The 21,322-nt window shown below is 39.6% G+C and overlaps 1 protein-coding gene across 2 annotated transcripts in view; it reads left to right on the forward strand.

Moving 5' to 3' along the window:
- LOC117522553 (neurocan core protein-like) overlaps positions 1–21,322 on the forward strand; it is a 126,855-nt gene that overhangs the window by 44,920 nt on the left and 60,613 nt on the right. The window contains exons 6-12 of one of the 2 annotated variants that reach the window (XM_034183990.1): positions 1,024–1,151; positions 1,365–1,649; positions 8,088–8,231; positions 8,333–8,422; positions 8,514–8,671; positions 10,670–10,838; positions 17,289–18,488. In XM_034183990.1, coding sequence (XP_034039881.1) covers positions 1,024–1,151; positions 1,365–1,649; positions 8,088–8,231; positions 8,333–8,422; positions 8,514–8,671; positions 10,670–10,838; positions 17,289–18,488 — 2,174 coding nt within the window. The remainder of the gene's footprint in view (positions 1–1,023; positions 1,152–1,364; positions 1,650–8,087; positions 8,232–8,332; positions 8,423–8,513; positions 8,672–10,669; positions 10,839–17,288; positions 18,489–21,322) is intronic. The other variant, XM_034183991.1, reaches the window with a different exon arrangement.

Consider the following 21,322-nt stretch of genomic DNA (forward strand, 5'->3'; position numbering starts at 1 on the left):
GGGCCCTTAGTGATTTTCCAGTCAGGCGGGGATTTGAACCCATGATCTTCTGGACTCAAGCCCAACACATTAACCACTAGACCATCACCTCCCCGAAGTTGTACAAAGTTGGCTGAAAGTACACATTTTTGTGCTTTGCTTTTTTTGTATATTTACTCCAAATGTTTCATGAAAATAGACTGTTCTGCTAATTCTTTAATACAAAGCCATTTAGTTATTGTCTATTTGCTGCTTCTCCTCTCTTTGTTTGGATCTTCTCTTTCAGTGAACATTCAATTCTGTTTTGTCAACTAATCTACTTCAGGATTGTGTTGCTGCTGCCCGTGTGACAGAGGTTATGTTTGTGCATCCGTCTGTTCATCTGTCTGCTGCAGGATTACTGGATATTAAATAAAATGATTTTCATAAAACTTGGTAGAAAATATCAGTTCTCCTCAGAGAGAATGTCCATTAGATTTTAGATCCAGAGATGTTTCATTTTTCCATCAAAAATTTAAACACTGACACAATTTTTTTTAAACAGAATCCTGCCTAATGCAGAGAAGTTCGGTTTGTTTTGTACGGAGACATAGATGGTACTTGGCAGAGATATGTACAGTTGTCCAGACAGATCAACATGAATACAAACAAATGCGAATCCAAAACTCATAACATGAATACAAAAGCCACAATGCAAGTGCAAAAGCCACAACACAAATTCAAAACCTGCAGCACGAATAAAAGTCACAACTCAAATGCAAAAGCCACATGAATGCAAAACTCACAGAACAAATGCAAATTAACCCACAGCACATTGTGGCTTTTGCATTCGTGTTGACCTGACTGGGCCACTGTAGGTTATGCACTCTAGCCAATGCTAATTTTATATTTTATTTAAGTCACTTGGTCTTAGAAATCAGTGAAAAGCACATAAGAAATAGAATGCCTTAATAAAATATAGTTTATATGTCCGTTTGGTGCAGATCTGTTTTATAAGATATCCATAGGAATTCCATTTATGAATCCTCATGATTACCTCCACAGCTATTCTGTCCAGTTGCCAGAGATTGGTTGCCATGGACACAAGGAATATGCCCCTGGAGTGAGGAATTATGGGAAGATGGACCCAAATGAGCTGTTTGATGTGTACTGTTTTGCAGGCGAACTGGATGGTATACACTCACGCACATGCACACGCACTAAAAGTCCCACCACTTTTCTCTTTTACTCTGATGATTGCATCATATCCTGCTACCACATTAAGCGCTGCTATAATTACACCCCATTTTGTGCAGTTTCAAAGCCTTAATATGTAGTGATCACACATAGCTACCTGAAATCAGGTTCTGTCCTGATGAACCTTTTTCCATGTCTGCTTTTTCCAGGTGAGGTGTTCCACTCCTCTGTTCCAGGCAGGCTGTCACTGTCCTCAGCCTCGGACCGCTGTGTGTCCCTCGGGGGCCAGCTGGCCACTGTAGGGCAGCTTTATTTGGCATGGAGGGCTGGCCTGGACAGCTGTGCCCCAGGCTGGTTGTCTGACGGCAGTGTTCGTTACCCTGTGACACAGCCTCACCCAGACTGTGGCAAGACGCAGTCGGGAGTCCATACAATAACACCCAACAGCACGGCTGATAATATCACTACCCTTTATGATGCTTACTGCTACAGAGGTATGACCAGACTGCAATTTAATTATGTTGGATAACAACTCCACACTATATAAATGTCACATTGTAATTTGGTTGAGGTTTAACATTGCCACAGTGTCATTCAGTGGACTCCCAGCAATGCTGTTATAATGTTGACCAAACATATTCATGTAGTTCTGAACCATTTCTGCCTATTGACAACCAAAATGTAGCAGTGGCAAAGTATTTGACTAATGTTTAAGGTGTCCCAAGTTCAGTTCTGGCTCGCATAGAAAATTTCCAATAACTCTGAAGGTGTACAACCCCTGGCAAAAATTATGGAATCACCGGCCTCGGAGGATGTTCATTCAGTTGTTTAATTTTGTAGAAAAAAAGCAGATCACAGACATGACACAAAACTAAAGTAATTTCAAATGGCAACTTTCTGGCTTTAAGAAACACTATAAGAAATCAGGAAACAAAATTGTGGCAGTCAGTAACGGTTACTTTTTAGACCAAGCAGAGGGGAAAAAAATATGGAATCACTCAATTCTGAGGAAAAAATTATGGAATCATGAAAAACAAAAGAACGCTCCAACACATCACTAGTATTTTGTTGCACCACCTCTGGCTTTTATAACAGATTGCAGTCTCTCAGGCATGGACTTAATGAGTGACAAACAGTACTCTTCATCAATCTGGCTCCAACTTTCTCTGATTGCTGTTGCCAGATCAGCTTTGCAGGTTGGAGCCTTGTCATGGACCATTTTCTTCAACTTCCACCAAAGATTTTTAATTGGATTAAGATTTGCAGGCCATGACATTGACCCTATGTGTCTTTTTGCAAGGAATGTTTTCACAGTTTTTGCTCTATGGCAAGATGCATTATCATCTTGAAAAATGATTTCATCATCCCCAAACATCCTTTCAATTGATGGGATAAGAAAAGTGTCCAAAATATCAACGTAAACTTGTGCATTTATTGATGATGTAATGACAGCCATCTCCCCAGTGCCTTTACCTGACATGCAGCCCGATATCATCAATGACTGTGGAAATTTACATGTTCTCTTCAGGCAGTCATCTTTATAAATCTCATTGGAACGGCACCAAACAAAAGTTCCAGCATCATCACCTTGCCCAGTGCAGATTCGAGATTCATCACTGAATATGACTTTCATCCAGTCATCCACAGTCCACGATTGCTTTTCCTTAGCCCATTGTAACCTTGTTTTTTTTTTCTGTTTAGATGTTAATGATGGCTTTCGTTTAGCTTTTCTGTATGTAAATCCCATTTCCTTTAGGCGGTTTCTTACAGTTTGGTCACAGACGTTGACTCCCATTCATTTGTTTTGTTGTGCATTTTCGATTTTTGAGACATATTGCTTTAAGTTTTCTGTCTTGACGCTTTGATGTCTTCCTTGGTTTACCAGTATGTTTGCCTTTAACAACATTCCCATGTTGTTTGTATTTGGTCCAGAGTTTAGACACAGCTGACTGTGAACAACCAACATCTTTTGCAACATTGTGTGATGATTTACCCTCTTTTAGGAGTTTGATAATCCTCTCCTTTGTTTCAATTGACATCTCTCATGTTGGAGCCATGATTCATGTCAGTCCACTTGGTGCAACAGCTCTCCAAGGTGTTATCACTCCTTTTTAGATGCAGACTAACGAGCAGATCTGATTTGATGCAGGTGTTAGTTTTGGGGATGAAAATTTACAGGGTGATTCCATAATTTGCAGAGTTGTAGTCTTACACACATCTCTGCAGCTTCTCTCCCCCTGCCATCCCCTCATTACCCCATCCCCGTAGAGACGGTGCCTACTCCCAGACCATGAATAACCAGCAAAAATCTATTTAAGCATAAACAGCCACAGCCAGCACCACAGACTAAAACAGTTAAATGTGGTCTATTAAACATTAGATCTCTCTCTTCTAAGTCCCTGTTAGTAAATGATATAATAATTGATCAACATATTGATTTATTCTGCCTTACAGAAACCTGGTTACAGCAGGATGAATATGTTAGTTTAAATGAGTCAACACCCCCGAGTCACACTAACTGCCAGAACGCTCGTAGCACGGGCCGAGGCGGAGGATTAGCAGCAATCTTCCACTCCAGCTTATTAATTAATCAAAAACCCAGACAGAGCTTTAATTCATTTGAAAGCTTGACTCTTAGTCTTGTCCATCCAAATTGGAAGTCCCAAAAACCAGTTTTATTTGTCGTTATCTATCGTCCTCCTGGTCGTTACTGTGAGTTTCTCTGTGAATTTTCGGACCTTTTGTCTGACTTAGTGCTTAGCTCAGATAAGATAATTATAGTGGGCGATTTTAACATCCACACAGATGCTGAGAATGACAGCCTCAACACTGCATTTAATCTATTGTTAGACTCGATTGGCTTTCCTCAAAATGTAAATGAGTCCACCCACCACTTTAATCATATCTTAGATCTTGTTCTGACTTATGGTATGGAAATTGAAGACTTAACAGTATTCCCTGAAAACCCCCTTCTGTCTGATCATTTCTTAATAACATTTACATTTACTCTGATGGACTACCCAGCAGTGGGGAATAAGTTTCATTACAGTAGAAGTCTTTCAGAAAGCACTGTAACTAGGTTTAAGGATATGATTCCTTCTTTATGTTCTCCAATGCCATATACCAACACAGGGCAGAGTAGCTACCTAAACTCTGTGAGTGAGATAGATTATCTCATCAGTAGTTTTATATCCTCATTGAGGACAACTTTGGATGCTGTAGCTCCTCTGAAAAAGAGAGCCTTAAATCAGAAGTGCCTGACTCCGTGGTATAACTCACAAACTCGCAGCTTAAAGCAGATAACCCGTAAGTTGGAGAGGAAATGGCGTCTCACTAATTTAGAAGATCTTCACTTAGCCTGGAAAAAGAGTCTGTTGCTCTATAAAAAAGCCCTCCGTAAAGCTAGGACATCTGGTTCTGCTGGAGGTTTCTTCCTGTTAAAAGGGAGTTTTTCCTTCCCACTGTAGCCAAGTGCTTGCTCACAGGGGGTCGTTTTGACCGTTGGGGTTTTACGTAATTATTGTATGGCCTTGCCTTACAATATAAAGCGCCTTGGGGCAACTGTTTGTTGTGATTTGGCGCTATATAAAAAAATTGATTGATTGATTGATTGACTGCCACAATTTTTTTCCTGATTTCTTATAGTGTTTCTTAAAGCCAGAAAGTTGCCATTTGAAATGACTTTAGTTTTGTGTCATGTCTATGATCTGCTTTTTTTCTACAAAATTAAACAACTGAATGAACATCTTCCGAGGCCGGTGATTCCATAATTATTGCCAGGGGTTGTATGAACCTGGCTTTTAACATATTTCAGTAAAACCCAACTAATAAATATATTCCAGTAAAACATTTTTTTCCACTTAAGCATCTTTCCCATTGCCAATTTTTGGCCCCAACTGATGTCCACATTCCACATATAAGGTAATCGGGTCAGATTGTCCACAACAGCAGTGTAAAGTTGCACGTCACACAATTATCACCAGATCAGTGCTGCTTACAAGTGGTATTGAATACAGCACTAAGTGACTCACAACAGTACTGTGTGCATATGTAGTAATGTCTGTGGTTATAACAACACATTACACATCTGAAATATAATCCGTGAACATCTGAAAAAATTTGTGCGGCATGCTTTCCATGGGAATATGGATGTATAGAAGATGTAAAGAGGTCAGCTAACAGTGAGCACACACTGACCCTGTGCTCACTTCACTAATAACACAGTCTGCATTGTATTTTAATTTTAGTTTACATTGTAGCGTGGCATCATCACAATAATTGAACCTCCCAATCCACACTCAGATGGACAGTATTTATTTCAAGATACACTAAGGACATAGTAACAATAACATAAACCTCTGCTGGAGGTTTCTTCCTGTTAAAAGGGAGTTTTTCCTTCCCACTGTCGCCAAGTGCTTGCTCACAGGGGGTCGTTTTGACCGTTGGCGTTTTTACGTAATTATTGTATGGCCTTGCCTTACAATATAAAGCGCCTTGGGGCAACTGTTTGTTGTGATTTGGCGCTATATAAATAAAATTGATTGATTGATTGATAATAATAATAAAATAATAAAATAATAACAATAATAAGTCTGGTAACAGTATGCAACAGATACACATATACATACTCATATATAACCATACATACAGCGCAAACCTCCGTGGTGTTTTGGCCAGAGCAATGAGCAGAGCTGTGTGCCTCGGCATGGTGCTTTGCATATCTTCCACCGCTCAATTACTACGCATAGCTGCTCTCAGTCACTGCCTGCTCAGGACAATGTAATCACTTCACAAGTCACTTTCAATTTAATCATCTTATAATGCGCCAAATCACAACAAAAGCCATCTCAAGGCACCTCACACAGAACAATTCAATATAAAAATTAAATAAATAATTAAAAATGAATACAAAATTCAAATACATAATTAAAAACAGAAGTAAAAGAATAAAACAGATAAAAAATAAAAATATTCATAAGAAAGAGAATAAAAATAGGTTTTAAGTCTTGACTTAAAAATGTCCACGGACTCCGACTGCCTCACAGTCGCAGGAAGACCGTTCCACAGCGTGGGTGCATGATAAGAAAAAACTCTTTGACCTGCTGACTTATTCTTCACCCTGGGAACACAGAGAAGTCCTGCATCCTATGACTGCAAAGCCTGGGCCGGCACGTAAGGTTCCACCAGATCAGCCAGATGAGACGGTGCCAGTCCATGAACAACTTTATAAGTCAATAACAAAACCTTAAAATCTGCTCTCACAGAGACAGGGAGCCAGTGTAAAGATGCCAAAATGGGTGCGATATGTTCAGACCTTCTGCTATGTGTCAAAAGTCTGGCAGCAGCGTTCTGAACCAGCTGAAGACCCCTAATGCTGGACTGCGGTAATCCTGAAAATAGAACATTACAATAATCTAGTCTAGAAGAAACAAAAGCATGAATCAGGGTCTCAGCATCAGCCATAGACAGGATGGGGCGGATCCTCGCTATATTTAGCAGATGGGAAAAAACAGTCCTAGTAACATCCCTAATGTGGAGGTCAAAAGACAACGTGGGATCAAAAATTACCCCAAGGGTCCTCACTTTGTCCGTATGATGTACTGTATGGCACACAAACCCAGGCCGAGCACCAGCTGGTCAAACTGATGCCAATGTCTCGCTGGACCAAGAACCATCATTTCAGTCTTATCAGAGTTTAACCCCAAAACAGAAAACAACATGCGTTATATTTTAATTTCAGCCTGTAAATACGCATTCAAGCAGAAATGATTAATTTCAAGATATAGTAACAAAATAAAAACCAAATCTTTCTGTAAACTGAAAGTAATGGACGCATATTGGATTACAATCTAATTATTCACTTTTGTGAATCATGATGGGTCACAGCTTCACAGTAATTTTGAAAATGTTCGTCTACTCAATTGCTACAGTACTTCTATCAAAGTCTCCATGCTATTTTAAGTAAACAACACTTAAGGTAATGATAAGTCATCACATTTTGTGAAACTGTGCTCCACCATAAACTATTCTCAATATAAATTATAATTTCAGTTACTTGCGCGACAATACTGGATATAAAACAAATATATTCCTTTCACATAACTGTTCACCTATAAATGACTCAGCTTACTGAGAGACAAAAAGCAAAACAATGGTTTCAGAATTATGTTCTTCCTGACCTCTAAATTGTTCACAGAATCATTTAAGTGTGTGTGTTGTCATTTCAGCTGCTCCCGATGTGGGTCGGAGTCGCCACAGCGGATACAGCAGATCCGCATAGGTATTTGGCACAAGTTTTACGCCGGATGCCCTTCCTGATGCAACTCCAGTTTTACCCGAAGAAACACACACAGCCGCTGGTGTTCCAAAGAGGGCTCCCATCCAAGTACTAAACAGATGCCACACTGCTTAGCTTCTGAGATCTGATGGGATCAGGCTTACAGTCATTTTGTAAATGTTTATATGTAAGCTTTCCTCATCCCAATATGACTCAGAGCTCACAACATGAACTTAATTATTTTAAATATCTACTGACAATCAGTAAAATCGCCCTTCAGGGTCAATGTGAACACATTTCTCATTATTAAAAAAAATTAGGAAAAAAATGTGACTCATAAAATAAGTGCTGCTGTTGTCGTGGATCCCTTACTGCTATTAAAGTAGACATATGAAGGTAGATTCTTTGACCATGTTAGTAGCTATGGAAACACTTATTTCTGATCTATTCTTCTGTCATGTGTCTGTAACATGTGACTGAAGCAGCAAGGCAAAGAAGTGGAGATGGATTTAAGTATAAAATAACAAGATCGCTTGGGCTTGGATGCTCACTTTAAGGATTTTATGTTCTGTTGTGACCGAGACCAAAATTGACTGATTGTAAACCTAAAGGGACTATACTATGCTAACAGCAAATGTCTGTTACTGGACTCTAGGTAAAGTGAAGAACCCAGGCTCCATCTCTCAGATCTACACTTCCCTGTGGAAGCCCTGGAGCTACCTCACAGGTGCAACTGATGTCTACCCTGCAAAGACAGAGAGTTCTGACCTCACCACAGAGCAAAGCACCACTACCAGAGGTTATATATTTGAGAACATTCATCCATCAATCATTCATTCAGGGAACAATAATACGATAATGAGCATAAATATGATGTTCTTTGCACACACATCTTTGCAGGTTCTTTAGTTAGCAGTGATCTTTCACCTTCTAACTGGACAGGATTGGTTGACTTGGACGAAGATGTCACCCAGCACATTGCTGATGCTTGTAAGGCTTAATGATGCTTGAGGCAACAATCTGTTTTGTTATAGATGCACGAGAGCAGAACACGAATCACTTAAATGCATTGCATCTCCAGCTTCAGATCCTTGGTCTTCAGAGTCTTCAGGGATGTATGTGACTCTCCAGATAAGCTCAGAACAGAGCTCCTTCAAATGGGGAGACCCACTAGAACCTGGTCCTGAGTCAGAGGAGTTTCTCCGGCCACCTGTGTCCCCTACTACTGTTATGAAGAAGGTTAGTCTGCTATTATTAGTTTTAGTGCTTTTACCCAAAACTGGCTCCGTCAGCCTCTGGTGCATCTGCTTCTGGTGTCAAATCAATCACACTATTTTCTACTTCCATGCAGTCTTTGACATGATTTATAAATGATGCAAATGCAGTTGTGTTCACGTAATCCATCTGTGACAGTGCCACTGTGACAGCAAAAACACCATGGAGTTTATCTGATACATCAGAAGCCGAAATTGCCTCACTTCATCTAGATGTACCTCTTTAAGATGCTAGGCTACAGCTGTGACCATGAACAAAATGAAAAATAAAATGCAAGAAGCTAGAAAAAGAACCAACACATTGGGTCCTGAAGTGCAGAATGACTGTGAGAACAGTGTTTAATTGTTCCTTTGTGGGTTAAAGGAACTTTAAATGGCATTTTAAACAGTTATACAACAGCCAACAACTATTTTCTGTTTACATAAAGATGTGGTAGAGTAATGTCATCTTGTGCATCCTCTGTGTGTAGTGTTATACAAATAATGAATGTTTCTGAGTGAAATGGTATGAATATTTAATGAGGTAAAAGATGGAATATTCCATATTCGTACCACTGAACAAATGAACTCATTATTTGTTTTATATAACGCCTAAAAATTTGATATTTTATTAATTTATAAACAAGAGAAAAGGGACTTACATTTTGGTGTGTGTCACTGGCCATTTGATGTCATTTCCAAACACTCCAACACAAATTTCAAATAGCAGTCCAATCCAATCCAAAATTGTTCTCAGACAACTTGCAAAAACAGTCAGATAGTTCAAAAACAATCCCGACGATGTACCCTGTAGCTGATACCTTGCACTGATGTCTTCATGTACTTCTTCTGCTTTTCTCAGTCCAGTGAAAATTTGCGACAGAAATTTGTTGATCTCCTCATCCAACAGCGGTTCTACTTTAGCTAGATACGTCCCAGCGAATATTGCATATGGAATATCATCACATGGAACCAAATTTGCATGCTAAATGAAGCACAATGGCAAATGGGACAAATGATTGATATCACGTGACATACAAACCACCAATCAAATGACAAGGATCTATTCAGATAAGATAAGATAAGATAAGATTACCTTTATTTATCCCATAGTGGGGAAAATCACTTGTTGCAGCAGCAAGAGTCGTACAGTAGTAAAGAAAAAGAAAAATATTTACATTAAAGAAAGGTGACTAAAGTATACTGCGATATTTGCTGGTGGGTGCATAAATACTGATGTGAACAGATAACGTGAAAAATAGAATATAGTAGTATAAGTATGTATAGATATGGTAAAATTATTGCACAGGATGAATTGCACAGTTGTGCATGTAATAAAGCACAAAAGGTAATGTAGACGTAGTTGATAGTGCAAAATCAGATTATGGTGCTAGAAACATTTTGAGATATTACACAGTCGTTATATAAAATCTGATCTTTGCTGTAAAACTGACCCTTTAAAACTTTTGTCTCTCTCCATGTTTACAAAGAGTCAGCAGTGTCTACTCTCATAGATCAAGATGGGGGATAGCAGTGACTTTCCAAAAACAAAAAAAAACAAAAAACACACTCCCAAGAATGGGAGGTTCAGAGTCTAAGAGGTTGACCAAGAGGAAGAACGCGGTTTGGTTACAATCAGTAAAGGTCTTGCTTTTTCCAGATGGATGAGTCCTTTGAGTTGGTAAAGGGTTCCAAATGGCACTCTTTCTCCTCAATTCAGGGGAGGGTTGGGTACGAGTGGCTGAAGAGAAGCCTGTGTTTTGATCTGAGATGCTGCTTACGAGAACAATGTCTAAATTTTTCATAGTCCCTTTAAATTAGTTTATACATTGTTATTGTTCAAGAAAGGGGTGTCTGCTATCTGCTTTATATTTGCAACCTTTGATTTGAAGAGAGTGAATTTGAAACAGAATGAAAATTATTTTATTTTCCTGTCAATAATGCAACTATGTCTAATTGTGATCGTTTTTCCACATGTTTTTAGATTATGGTAAAGACGGTCAAATCCATTTGGAAGCCTTGGAGTTATCTATCAGGTACTGATGAGGAGAGAGGAACCCAAGCACCAAGTGGAATAGCAGAAGAAGGGATGATACCCACTAAAGTGACCCAAAGTGATGAAGGGTTAAAACCACTTAGTACAGCACCACCAGGTAAATTGGAAAAATTTTCACCAAACTTGGTAGGAATATTACCAATTGGAGATGATCGAACAAAGCTCAAGCTCAACAAAAACATGATGCAAAAAACATATTATATGCTGGATCTCCACCACTAATGGTGCTAGAAAGATGATCTGAAGTTTATATTGATCAGCAAAATATTTGTGATTGATTGGTGTAAGTGGTGTCATGATGAGGTCATGAAGTCTGACAGCTTTCATTATATTTGTGGTCATTTTCCTTAAATTAGTAAACTAATGTGGAATATTGATTGCGATTTGGTCCCAGAAAGTAATGGCCAGATAAAAGAACACTGGGTTAATTAGAAAAGCACAAAGATGGAGGCAATAACCTGATGTTTAAAAGGGTGCATTCAAGACAGGCCAGTCAGCTCTTTTCTCAGCAAAAGCAAGCATGAAGTCTGCAGACAAATGAAAGCCACAGAGACTTTTCCTGGTGGCTCCGTCTGCCACTCTGTCAGGCCAAATAATGAACTTTGATTGACACTAGGTGTGACAGTTACACAGCTGCAGCTTTCACAATGTTTCACAATGTTGTGCCTAACATTGGAGGAAAGTAACATTATATATAGAGAGAAAAAAAGTTGAGGACAAGAATACAAATATTTGGAAAGCACTGGTCAAGATACACTAAAGGAGGCATATTGAACGGCCAATTTCATTTAAATGGTTCTTTTTGTATTAGCTTTGAATTAGTGTTTGATATGAATGTGCTTCTTTGAAATCAGAACCATTCATGCAGTTTTGTGTCTACATTATTGAGGGAATGTTGGCTATCAAAACATACAGTGCATCCAGAAGTATTCACAGCGCTTCACTTTTTTCCACATTTTGTTATGTTACAACCTTATTCCAAAATGGATGAAATTCATTTTTTTCCCTCAAAATTCTACACACAATACCCCATAATGACAATGTGAAAACAGGTTTTTACGAGATTTTTTTTGGAAATGTATAAAAAACTAGAAGCACTCAGAGAGTGCAAACCTCTGCCAAGGCCATGGGGTCACTGACGCCAATAACATCTACACGCCGTGGAATCATTGAACCTAAAAAAGTCTAACAATGATGTTTGCTCAGTAGTAAAAAAAAGTTTAATCTGCTGTGACTGGATAGCATGTATCCTTAGCGCTTGGCATCACAGTTTATTGCAACTTGCACCTTTCCCAGAAGCTACTGTCATCTGAGCACTGATATTGATATTGCATGTGCTTATAGACAAAAACAAATGAGACAAAATTCAATTTATTATTCAACTAAACTGCAAATATCTGATTTTTTTTTAACATTTATGAAACACTTCTCTAAACAAGGCCATAGGGTCACTGACCCTAAAGAGATTCCCTCCTTGGCACAGTGATCTATTCAACAGTTCAGTGTTACAACCAAAACTATGATACATACAGTTTTCTTTCCTTTATATTTGACATCCTTGACCATGAAAACATACCACTAGAACTTGGAATCACTTTTATGTCTTTATTAGTTCAAAAGTTATTGTATAAAAATTATTTTTTGGTAATGGCGGTTTTCTTCTGGATCGAGCTCCATAACATTTGAAGCTACATCAAATCTGATGACCCCTTACTGAATCAGTACAGATTCAGCTACAATTTGGTGTTAGTTGTGCATCTCTAGCTTCATTTGTCACCTCACACTGACACATTTTCTATTTTTCCTATATTTTTGCGTATTCTGGATCACCAGATCCGGAATCCGGATCCGATCATCACCAAACTTTGTTGTTTGATAGAACATTTGACATTTTTCAAGCCTTTCTGCCTTGTTTTTGTGGAGTTAGAAACTAGAAAGTCAAAATTCCCCCTATCCCGCAGTGGTGAAGAATCCTTTAAAAAATTCCTGGATCCAGATCGTGATCCGGATCACCACTAAAATTTAATCACTTGTTCCTCGTCATTTCCAACCACTCCACAAAATTTCATCAAAATCCGTTCAAAACTTTTTGAGTTATCCTGATGACAAACAGACAGACAGACAAACAAACAAACGCGACCGAAAACATAACCTCCTTGGCGGAGGTAATTTAAAAAAAGAAATCACATGTACATAAGTATTCACAGCCTTTGCCATGAAGCTCAGAATTGAGCTCAGGTGCATCCTGTTTCCACTGATCATCCTTGAAATGTTTCCACAGCTTAACTGAAGTCCACCTCGGGTAAATTCAGTTGAATGTACATGATTTGGAAAGCCACACACCTGTCTACATATAAGGTCCCGCAGTTGACAGTGTATGTCAGACCACAAACCAAGCATGAAGTCAAAGGAATTGTCTGTAGCCCTCCAAGACAGGATTGTCAAGGCATAAATCTGGAGAAGGGTACAGAAATATTTCTGCTGCTTTGAAGGTCCCAATGAACAAAGTGGCCTCCATCATCCATAAATGGAAGACATTCGGATCCACCAGGATGCTTCCTAGAGCTGGCCACCCGTCTAAACTGAGCAATCAGGGAGGTCAAGGGAGGTGACTGAGAATCCACTGGTCACTCTGTCAGATCTAACTTGGTTATTTTTAAGATGTAGTACTCAGAAAAGTAACTATTAGTTACTTTGCTGATTAGTTACTTTGCTGATTGTTCAATCTTAAGAGTAACCAAGTTAGATTACTAGTTACCTTATTAGTTACATTACTTATTAGTTGCAAGTTTTCGGCAGATTCTAATAAAGTAATTGCATAAAGCTGCTAATGAAGTAAATGCATAAAGTAACTATATAAAGTAACTAAAAAAGTAACTAAAAAGTACCTTTTCAAAGTTACTTTGACAATACTGTTCACAACAAACAGAATCTACATATCTCCTAAATCAGTGGTTTACTTCGAGGCTTTCATTTGTATCTTTGAAAGGTTGAGCCCATGCCCCAGTAAATGAGTTATGACTATATGTAACATGTACACTTCTAATGTTGACAACCTGAGAGCAGATAAAATGGTCATCTGGTGAGGTGATGGTCTTGTGGTTAAGCGTTGGGCTTGAGACCAGAGAATCCTCGGTTCAAACCCCGGCCTGGCTGGAAAATCACTAAGGGCCCTTGGACAAGGTCCTTAACCCCCAAATTGCTCCCGCTGTGTAGTGAGCGCCTTGTATGGCAGCACCCTGACATCAGTGTGTGAATGTGTTTGTGTGAATGGGTGAATGGGTGAGTGAGGCATAACTGTAAAGGCTTTGAGCATTTGATGCAGATGGAAAAGCGCTATATAAATGCAGTCCATTTGCCATTCCATTCAACTGCACACCTGGACCAACTTTTGGATTAAGGACCTTGATCTTGACACCTTACTGTTACACCTTGTCCAACAGGGAATCAAACCGAGGATTTCTAACCTCCAGATCACCACCTCCTTATATTCATCATACAGGAAGTGTTTTAATGAAAAATGTGACCAAAACTTGTGTTACCTGAAAACATCATCATCTCAAGTTCTCCAGATAGTCATTTTATAATTTTGTTTAAGATCTGTTCATTAGATTGAAGAATGTAATGGAGACATTGTTCATATACATATTTACAAAGTTTGTGAAATGTGCCATATCCAGTATCACAGTGATTATACATTGTATTATTGAAAAATGATTTTGTGTTTTCAAGGCGAAAAGAAAAGAAAATAGTATTCTTCTGTTCTTAGCATTTGCACAGCGCATCCAACATCTATCAGCTTTAATTAACAGAGCTGTCAAACGTTTATTACAATGACATTTTGAGAAACTGTGCTTGATAGAGTGCAACCGTTTGGTTTCTTTATAATTTATCATTTTGTCTGAGGTCCAGATTTCCAGTTTAGCTGTTTGAGTTTGAAACATTTTATTATATTTTATTATGTTTTATTTATTTATTATTTATTTATTTTCACTATTCTTGATGTCAAACGTATGATAACTGGTTTGGTTCTAAAGTCTAAAATCTGTTTGTGAGGCTAGAGTCTGGTTATTTTGTGTAGTAGCTTCAGATGATTGTGTTCCTGATACCATTTTTCCACAGAAGTGGTGGAATTTCATCTCTATATTATTTGTCTACATTACTGTAATCACTCTTGTTTGTTCCAATATTTTTGCATGTCCCAAAATTGGGACAAAACACGGCTATGCAGGAAGTGAAAGCTGAAATTCGAAACTATCTTCTCAAATTCATCTTTTGAGCTCAAACCCAAATGTGTTCTGTGTTTAGTAAAAATGCTGGTGTTGTGGCTCCGCTACTTCTATAGCTAATTGGCAAAGTTGCAAGTTCCTCACTTGATGAGTGGGCCTTGTAGTTTTTACCCAAGGCCATCAAATATAGCCATCAGGTATTGCGAAGGCTTTTTGTCCATCTGTCTGTGCTCAGCATAAGTCCACCCCTATTACAGACGGTTGCCCAGTTCCGGATCACCTTTTTTAAAGTCCCGCTATACGGAGCCATAATGCAACTGAATGTCCTTTATTGTGTATTGTTGTATTGGACATTTGGATGTTATTTAGCTGAAAAAGTCTGGGTGGAGTAGCGCTTCTACTTAAAGTGTGAAGCCGCATTATGTGTGGCGCAAACATTTGCCAGAAATGGATCACTTTTGCCAGTTCCGGATCACGACACTCTGCCTCACTTTGGGTTCATTCCTGGCATCTGGCTGGAGCCCTTCTAATGCAGAATGATACACACTGTGCCCGAGAATGTGTTTTGAACACAAAATGATAGAAATTATTACTTATTAAATGAGAATTTACTTAGTTTCGAAAGGCGCCTTTATACGTTTTACGAGCAAAAAATGAAGAGAGGAGGTGAGATTTCTCCCGAATTAAAAAGTAAAAGCCCCCACATTCATGTCCATTCGTGATGTTGAGATGACCGCCAAAGTCCACATGGATCACAACTACAGACACGAGGCTGCTGCTTCAGTGATCCGCAACCGGCAAATTTTCACGTCGGGGATAAATGCGCGCAGCAATTAAACAGCAAGACATAACACACTGACATTTTCTACCCAAGTAAGTAAGTATTTTCCCACTCTACAACCAAAAACACCAAATGGATAACTCACCTTTGCTACGTTTTATAGATCGCTACTTTCAAACTTGCAGGAATGAGCGAGTCCGAAAAACACGCACACCGCAGACACTGGGATGTTTTGATTCCTCTGCTGATCACAAGGATGGCTGGATCCAGTCGAGCTTGTGGTCGTTTGTAGACAAAACATCAATCTTTCCATTGGTACCAAGTATTAGCTTATTCGTGCTGATTACGAGAAACAGCGGCACAAAAACTACAGCAGTGATCCAGAACTGGCAATGATCCGGAACTGGGCAAGTGATTGTACTGCAAGGGTCTTGAAATTACCAGGGAACATTCTTGGGACACAGACCTTGGACAAGTTCAAAGATGGCTAACCTTGGCTTATTTTAAGAGGTAAAAAAGTCACATTCTGTACCATATGGTATGATCTCGTGGACATGAGCATGGTGACGTCAGTTTCTGGTGTCGCTAGCTGCTAACTCTGCTTAGTTTTTGGCTAGAAATAACACCTTTGTCACTTCTAAAACTGAAAACACTGTTTTTGTAAACTGATAACACCTCTGGAAGGATTTAGAAAACATTTAGTGGGCTTTAGGGTAGTGATGTCACTTCCTGGTTTCGCAAAGCTACTAACGTCACTTTGTTTTTGGCTAGAAATGACACCTTTCCCTAGCTAGCAACAAATAAACACTTCTAAAACTGAAAACGCTATTTTTGGAACCTAATAACACCTCTGAAGTGATTTACAACACAATTCACGGATGTTATGGTGCATGCTAACTTCTGCTAACTCAAAGCTACCTTCCTATGGAGTTAATATGTCTCATTAATACCTACATATGCACAGAGGGAGATCTACAAATATTCCTTGATTTGCACAACTTCTGCTCTTGTCAAAAGCTCATGTACTCACACACACACACAATGCCTCTTGCAGACGCTGTTAAAACGGAAATATTGTTTTTGATTGATTGATTAATAGAGGGGCTTTATTGAACATGTAAAAACTGTACATATAGGATAGGATCTTAATAATTAATTAAAATGAAAATGATAAAGACCACAATGCTCATACGGCCAAGGGTATTTTAGCATTGCATTCTACTTATTCAGTTACATTCAAATACCTTTTTTCTTTTTTCATCACAATGGGTAAAAGAGAGGGGAAAATGTGACCATTTTTTGTTTCTTTAGTTTACAGTGTTTCTAAAGAGCTTTGTATCTTTGTGTTGATAATACTTAGACGGTATAGTAGAGTGATGGAGAAAGACTGTTGAAAGTCATCCTAGTTTTTTCCTTTCAAGGTAATGCAGACAGAATTTGTAAGTTAATTTTCTCTTATGCGTTGTCCTTGCTGTCTACAGTAAATGCATTCTTGACTTCTTCTCTTCTTTTCCTTTACTTTTACAACTACTGCCAGGTTTGTTTTCATGGGGAAGTTCATGGTTCAGCAGCCCCTTGAGGGAGCTGTCTACATCAGCCAGTGAAGAATCACCCATGGGTCTGGCATCTACACTCTCCACCTCCACTTCCCACTCTTTGTCTACAGAAAGTAAAGAGAGCTGGCAGAATTCAGAGCTACACACATCTACCGTTTCCAGCCCTGCACCAGAAATCATGTCATCCAGAGGCGAATCCCGGATCTATGAAGTTTCTCCACAAATGGAGACTACAACCCAGCCTGTGGACAAGAGGGAGGAGACGGTGACCTCTAAAGCCAGTGGTAGAGGAAGCAGAGGAAGGGGGAAGAAGAACAGAGGAGAGGACAGAAGCAGAGGAGAGGAGAAGGGAAAAGGAGATGAGGAGGGAAGTGGAGAACTCACCGGTGTGGAAGCAAAAGGAGAGATACAGGTCTCACGTCGGCTGGTTGGAACAAGTAAACCAAGAGAAAGATCAAGAGAAAGAGGTCGAGAGAGAGGCCATCGGAAAGGGCAGACCACCACAACAACCACAATGGCCACAACAACCACCTCTGCTACTCCTCCAGAGCCCACCACAGTGTTAACCGAGTCAAAAAGTATTGACTTATCTACCTCTGAATCGCTATCACAAACCCCATCCCCACCTTCACCTGCATCCCCAACACTTTCCACCTCACCATCTCCATCTTTCTCCACTTCCATACCACCTTCTTCACATCTGCCATTTTCACCATCTATCTCCTCTTCTCAGTCATCACTATCTGAGTTAAAGCTAGAAGTCTCATCTTCTTCCATACCCCTTTCTTCTTCTCCTCCTTCCACTTCACTGCCTCCCTCGCAGCCCAAAACCACATTCCTCATATTCCCACCATCATCGCCCTCATCCCATTCACCATCAGAGAATCCAACAGTGGGATCAGAGGATGCATCCACATCACCTCAGTCCAGTCACCAGGAGACGTCCACTGATTTCGTAACCTCACTTCCTTGGGTCCCAGTGGAGCGAGCAGTTGTAAGTGGAGCTGATGAGAAAGCAAAGGACTCTGTGGATTATCCTCCATCAGTGTCAGGGCCCCCAGATGAGGACGAGCCTTCTTGGGCTCATACAGTGGGATCAGGCACTCTGTTACCTGGCAACATAGAAGAAGAGCCCAGCAGAGGAGGATTCAATGTCAGCACTACAACACTGAGTCCAGCAGGTGAACACCATATTTTGGTTTTTATTTATTTATTTTGCCTACACCAAAGACATTATGTCTTTGCCACATTTATATTTCCTTTTTGGTAGGCTAGTTTGGAATTTCAGGATGAGAGCTCACACTCTGAATAGCTTTTCATATATCTATATAGTAAAAGCCAAGTGGCCTCTGTGTACGTGTATGGCTTCAATCACAGAGAAACTGGGGAGAGCTGATGTTTGCCGCTTTGTATGCTTATGTATTTTGGGTCATGGATGAACGCTGTGAAAACGGAAGGTTGATAGCACTATTATTTTTGGAGCAATTAGCAATATTAGGTAACATCAGTGAACAATGGATGTTGATAATTACATTCTGGAGTCACACATCATTCCAGCAGGGGGCGGTAAATCATCTATGCAGTGGAACCTTGACATACGAGTTTAATTCATTCTGTGACCGAGCTCTTAAGTCAAACTGCTCTTATTTCAAATGAATTTTCCCCATTTAAAATAACTAAAATAACTTTGATCCATTCCAGCCTTGTAAAATATCCCCAAACCACACTAAATGATAAAAAAGACAGTTTTTAATTAACAAATACACATGTATACAGTACTTTACCTATGCATAATAAAATACAGTATAGTGCATACTATATAAAAGAAAAGAAAAAAGTTTTATTAAGTGTCCTTGGAAACAGACTAATGCTGCAAACTTATAACCTAAACTTAAGCTGTAGATGCTTAGTTTCAAAAGAATTGTAGTTCCTTTGGCCGGTGTTGAACTCTTAACTGCATCTTTTTGCTTCAGGATGGTGCAAATCGTCGATGTGCTGCAGTTGTACTGCCTTGACAGTTCGATAACCTGCACACCACGGCCTCTGTGTACATGTGAGTTTGTGTAACTTTGATCACGGACAAATTGGGAAGAGCTGACATTTATTGTTTGGTATGCTTATGTATTTTGGGTCAATCTAGAGCCTGTGGATCCTCACGGGCAACGTGCTAGTGGGGATCCACAGGCTCAGCAATTTAGGAAATATGTCTAATATGAAAATAGGAGCTACCTAAAAGACCATTTTAAAACATTAAAAATGAATAACCACTACAGACTCTGCATTTGAGAATTTACACAGCTTTGAGTGATTGCAGTGTATCGTTGCACCTTCTCTGGCTGAGTCTATTAAACACACCTGTGAATAATTGCAAGAAAGATGTTTGCACGCTGAAGAAGCGCCCAAAACATCAGTTACATAAATCTAAGGGGGGGAAATATGAATGGAGCACTTTCCTTTCTCCATATTTTTGTGTATTAAGTATTTATTATTCAAATAGATTTGTTTAGGTGTGAGTGTGTTGCATTTGGGAGTTTGTTCTTGTAGTAACACACAGAGGAAATGAATCAGTCAGCTGGCAAAATATTAATTAGCTATTTTTGTCAGTTCATTAAAATTAGTGTTAATTATCAAAAAATGATTCTATTGGCTGGTGGCAGTTGTTACAAACAATGTTAGTTGAATGTTTCTGGCACTACATGTTAGCACAGTGGTAACAATGTAATGTAAATTTTGTATTTTGATCACATTTATTTCCACAATCCTAGTTATTTTTCTCACCAAAATCCAAAAGTATTCAATAAAATGTGATATGATACAGAAAATGTCATCAAAGCTGTAATCAAAGTTAAGTGTTTTTCTTGATATATGGCAATTGATGAATTGATTGATTGATGAAAAGGGAGCTGAGCCAAAAGGTGAAGCTCTCGATCTACTGGTCAATCTTCGTTCCTGCTCTCACCTGTGGTCATGAGGGCTGGGTCACGACCAAAAGAACTAGATTGCGGGTACAAGCGGCCAAAATGGGCTTCCTTAGGAGGGTGGCTGGTGTCTCCCTTAGAGACAGGGTGAGAAGTTCGGTCATCTGTGGGGAGCTCAGAGTTGAGCCGCTGTTCCTTTGCAAGGAGCCATATGAGGTGGTTCGGGCATCTGGTAAGGATGCTCCCTGGACACCTCCCTAGGGAGGTGTTCCAGGCACATCCAGCTGGGAGGAGACCCCAGGGAAGACCCAGGACTAGGTGGAGAGATTATATCTCCACACTGGCCTGGGAATGCCTCGGGATCCCCCAGTCAGAGGTGGTCAATGTGGCACGGGAAAGGGAAGTCTGGGGTCCCATGCTGGAGCTGTTGCCCCCGTGACCCGAACCCGGAAAAGCGGTTGAAGATGAGTGATGAGAATTGATTATCAAAATCATTTATAATTCAGTTTTGGCCTCATTTGAGCACTAAATCGATCTGTATGGAAGAGACAGCTGACTCAGAATCAAACTCAGGCAGTTATTGTGATTCCACATGCAGCACTAAAGAATTATGCCCTTCAGGGACAAAACCAGCAGCATAAGTAAAACATTTATAACAATAAAGCATTACACAACTACCAAATTCCACAGCATCCTACTGAAATGGAATAAAGACAATCAATCATACAAAAAAACCCTTTAAAAAAAAATAAATTAAAAGGTAAGTTGACTGTGTGCACGTATGCATGTGTTTTGTGGTGTGTTGGTGTAAAAGTGAAGCACTGAGCTGTGGAACAAGTTGGATTGGAAATTGTACACTTAAAGGGCTCATATTATACAATGTTTCACCACATTAATTTTGATTAAAAGACATATAAAAACAGTTCTCAAGTATAAATAAATAAATAAATTGTTGTGTGGGCTGCTGAAGAGGAGGTACTGCTGGCCCACCACCACCAGAGAGCACCCTGCCTGGAGTGCGGGCTCCAGGCACCAGAGGGCGCTGTCGCCTCACAGGAGCAGCCGGGGTGACAGCTGACACTCATCACCTGTGACAG

Source organism: Thalassophryne amazonica, chromosome 12, assembly GCF_902500255.1.
Source record: "Thalassophryne amazonica chromosome 12, fThaAma1.1, whole genome shotgun sequence".
NCBI lineage: Eukaryota > Metazoa > Chordata > Actinopteri > Batrachoidiformes > Batrachoididae > Thalassophryne > Thalassophryne amazonica.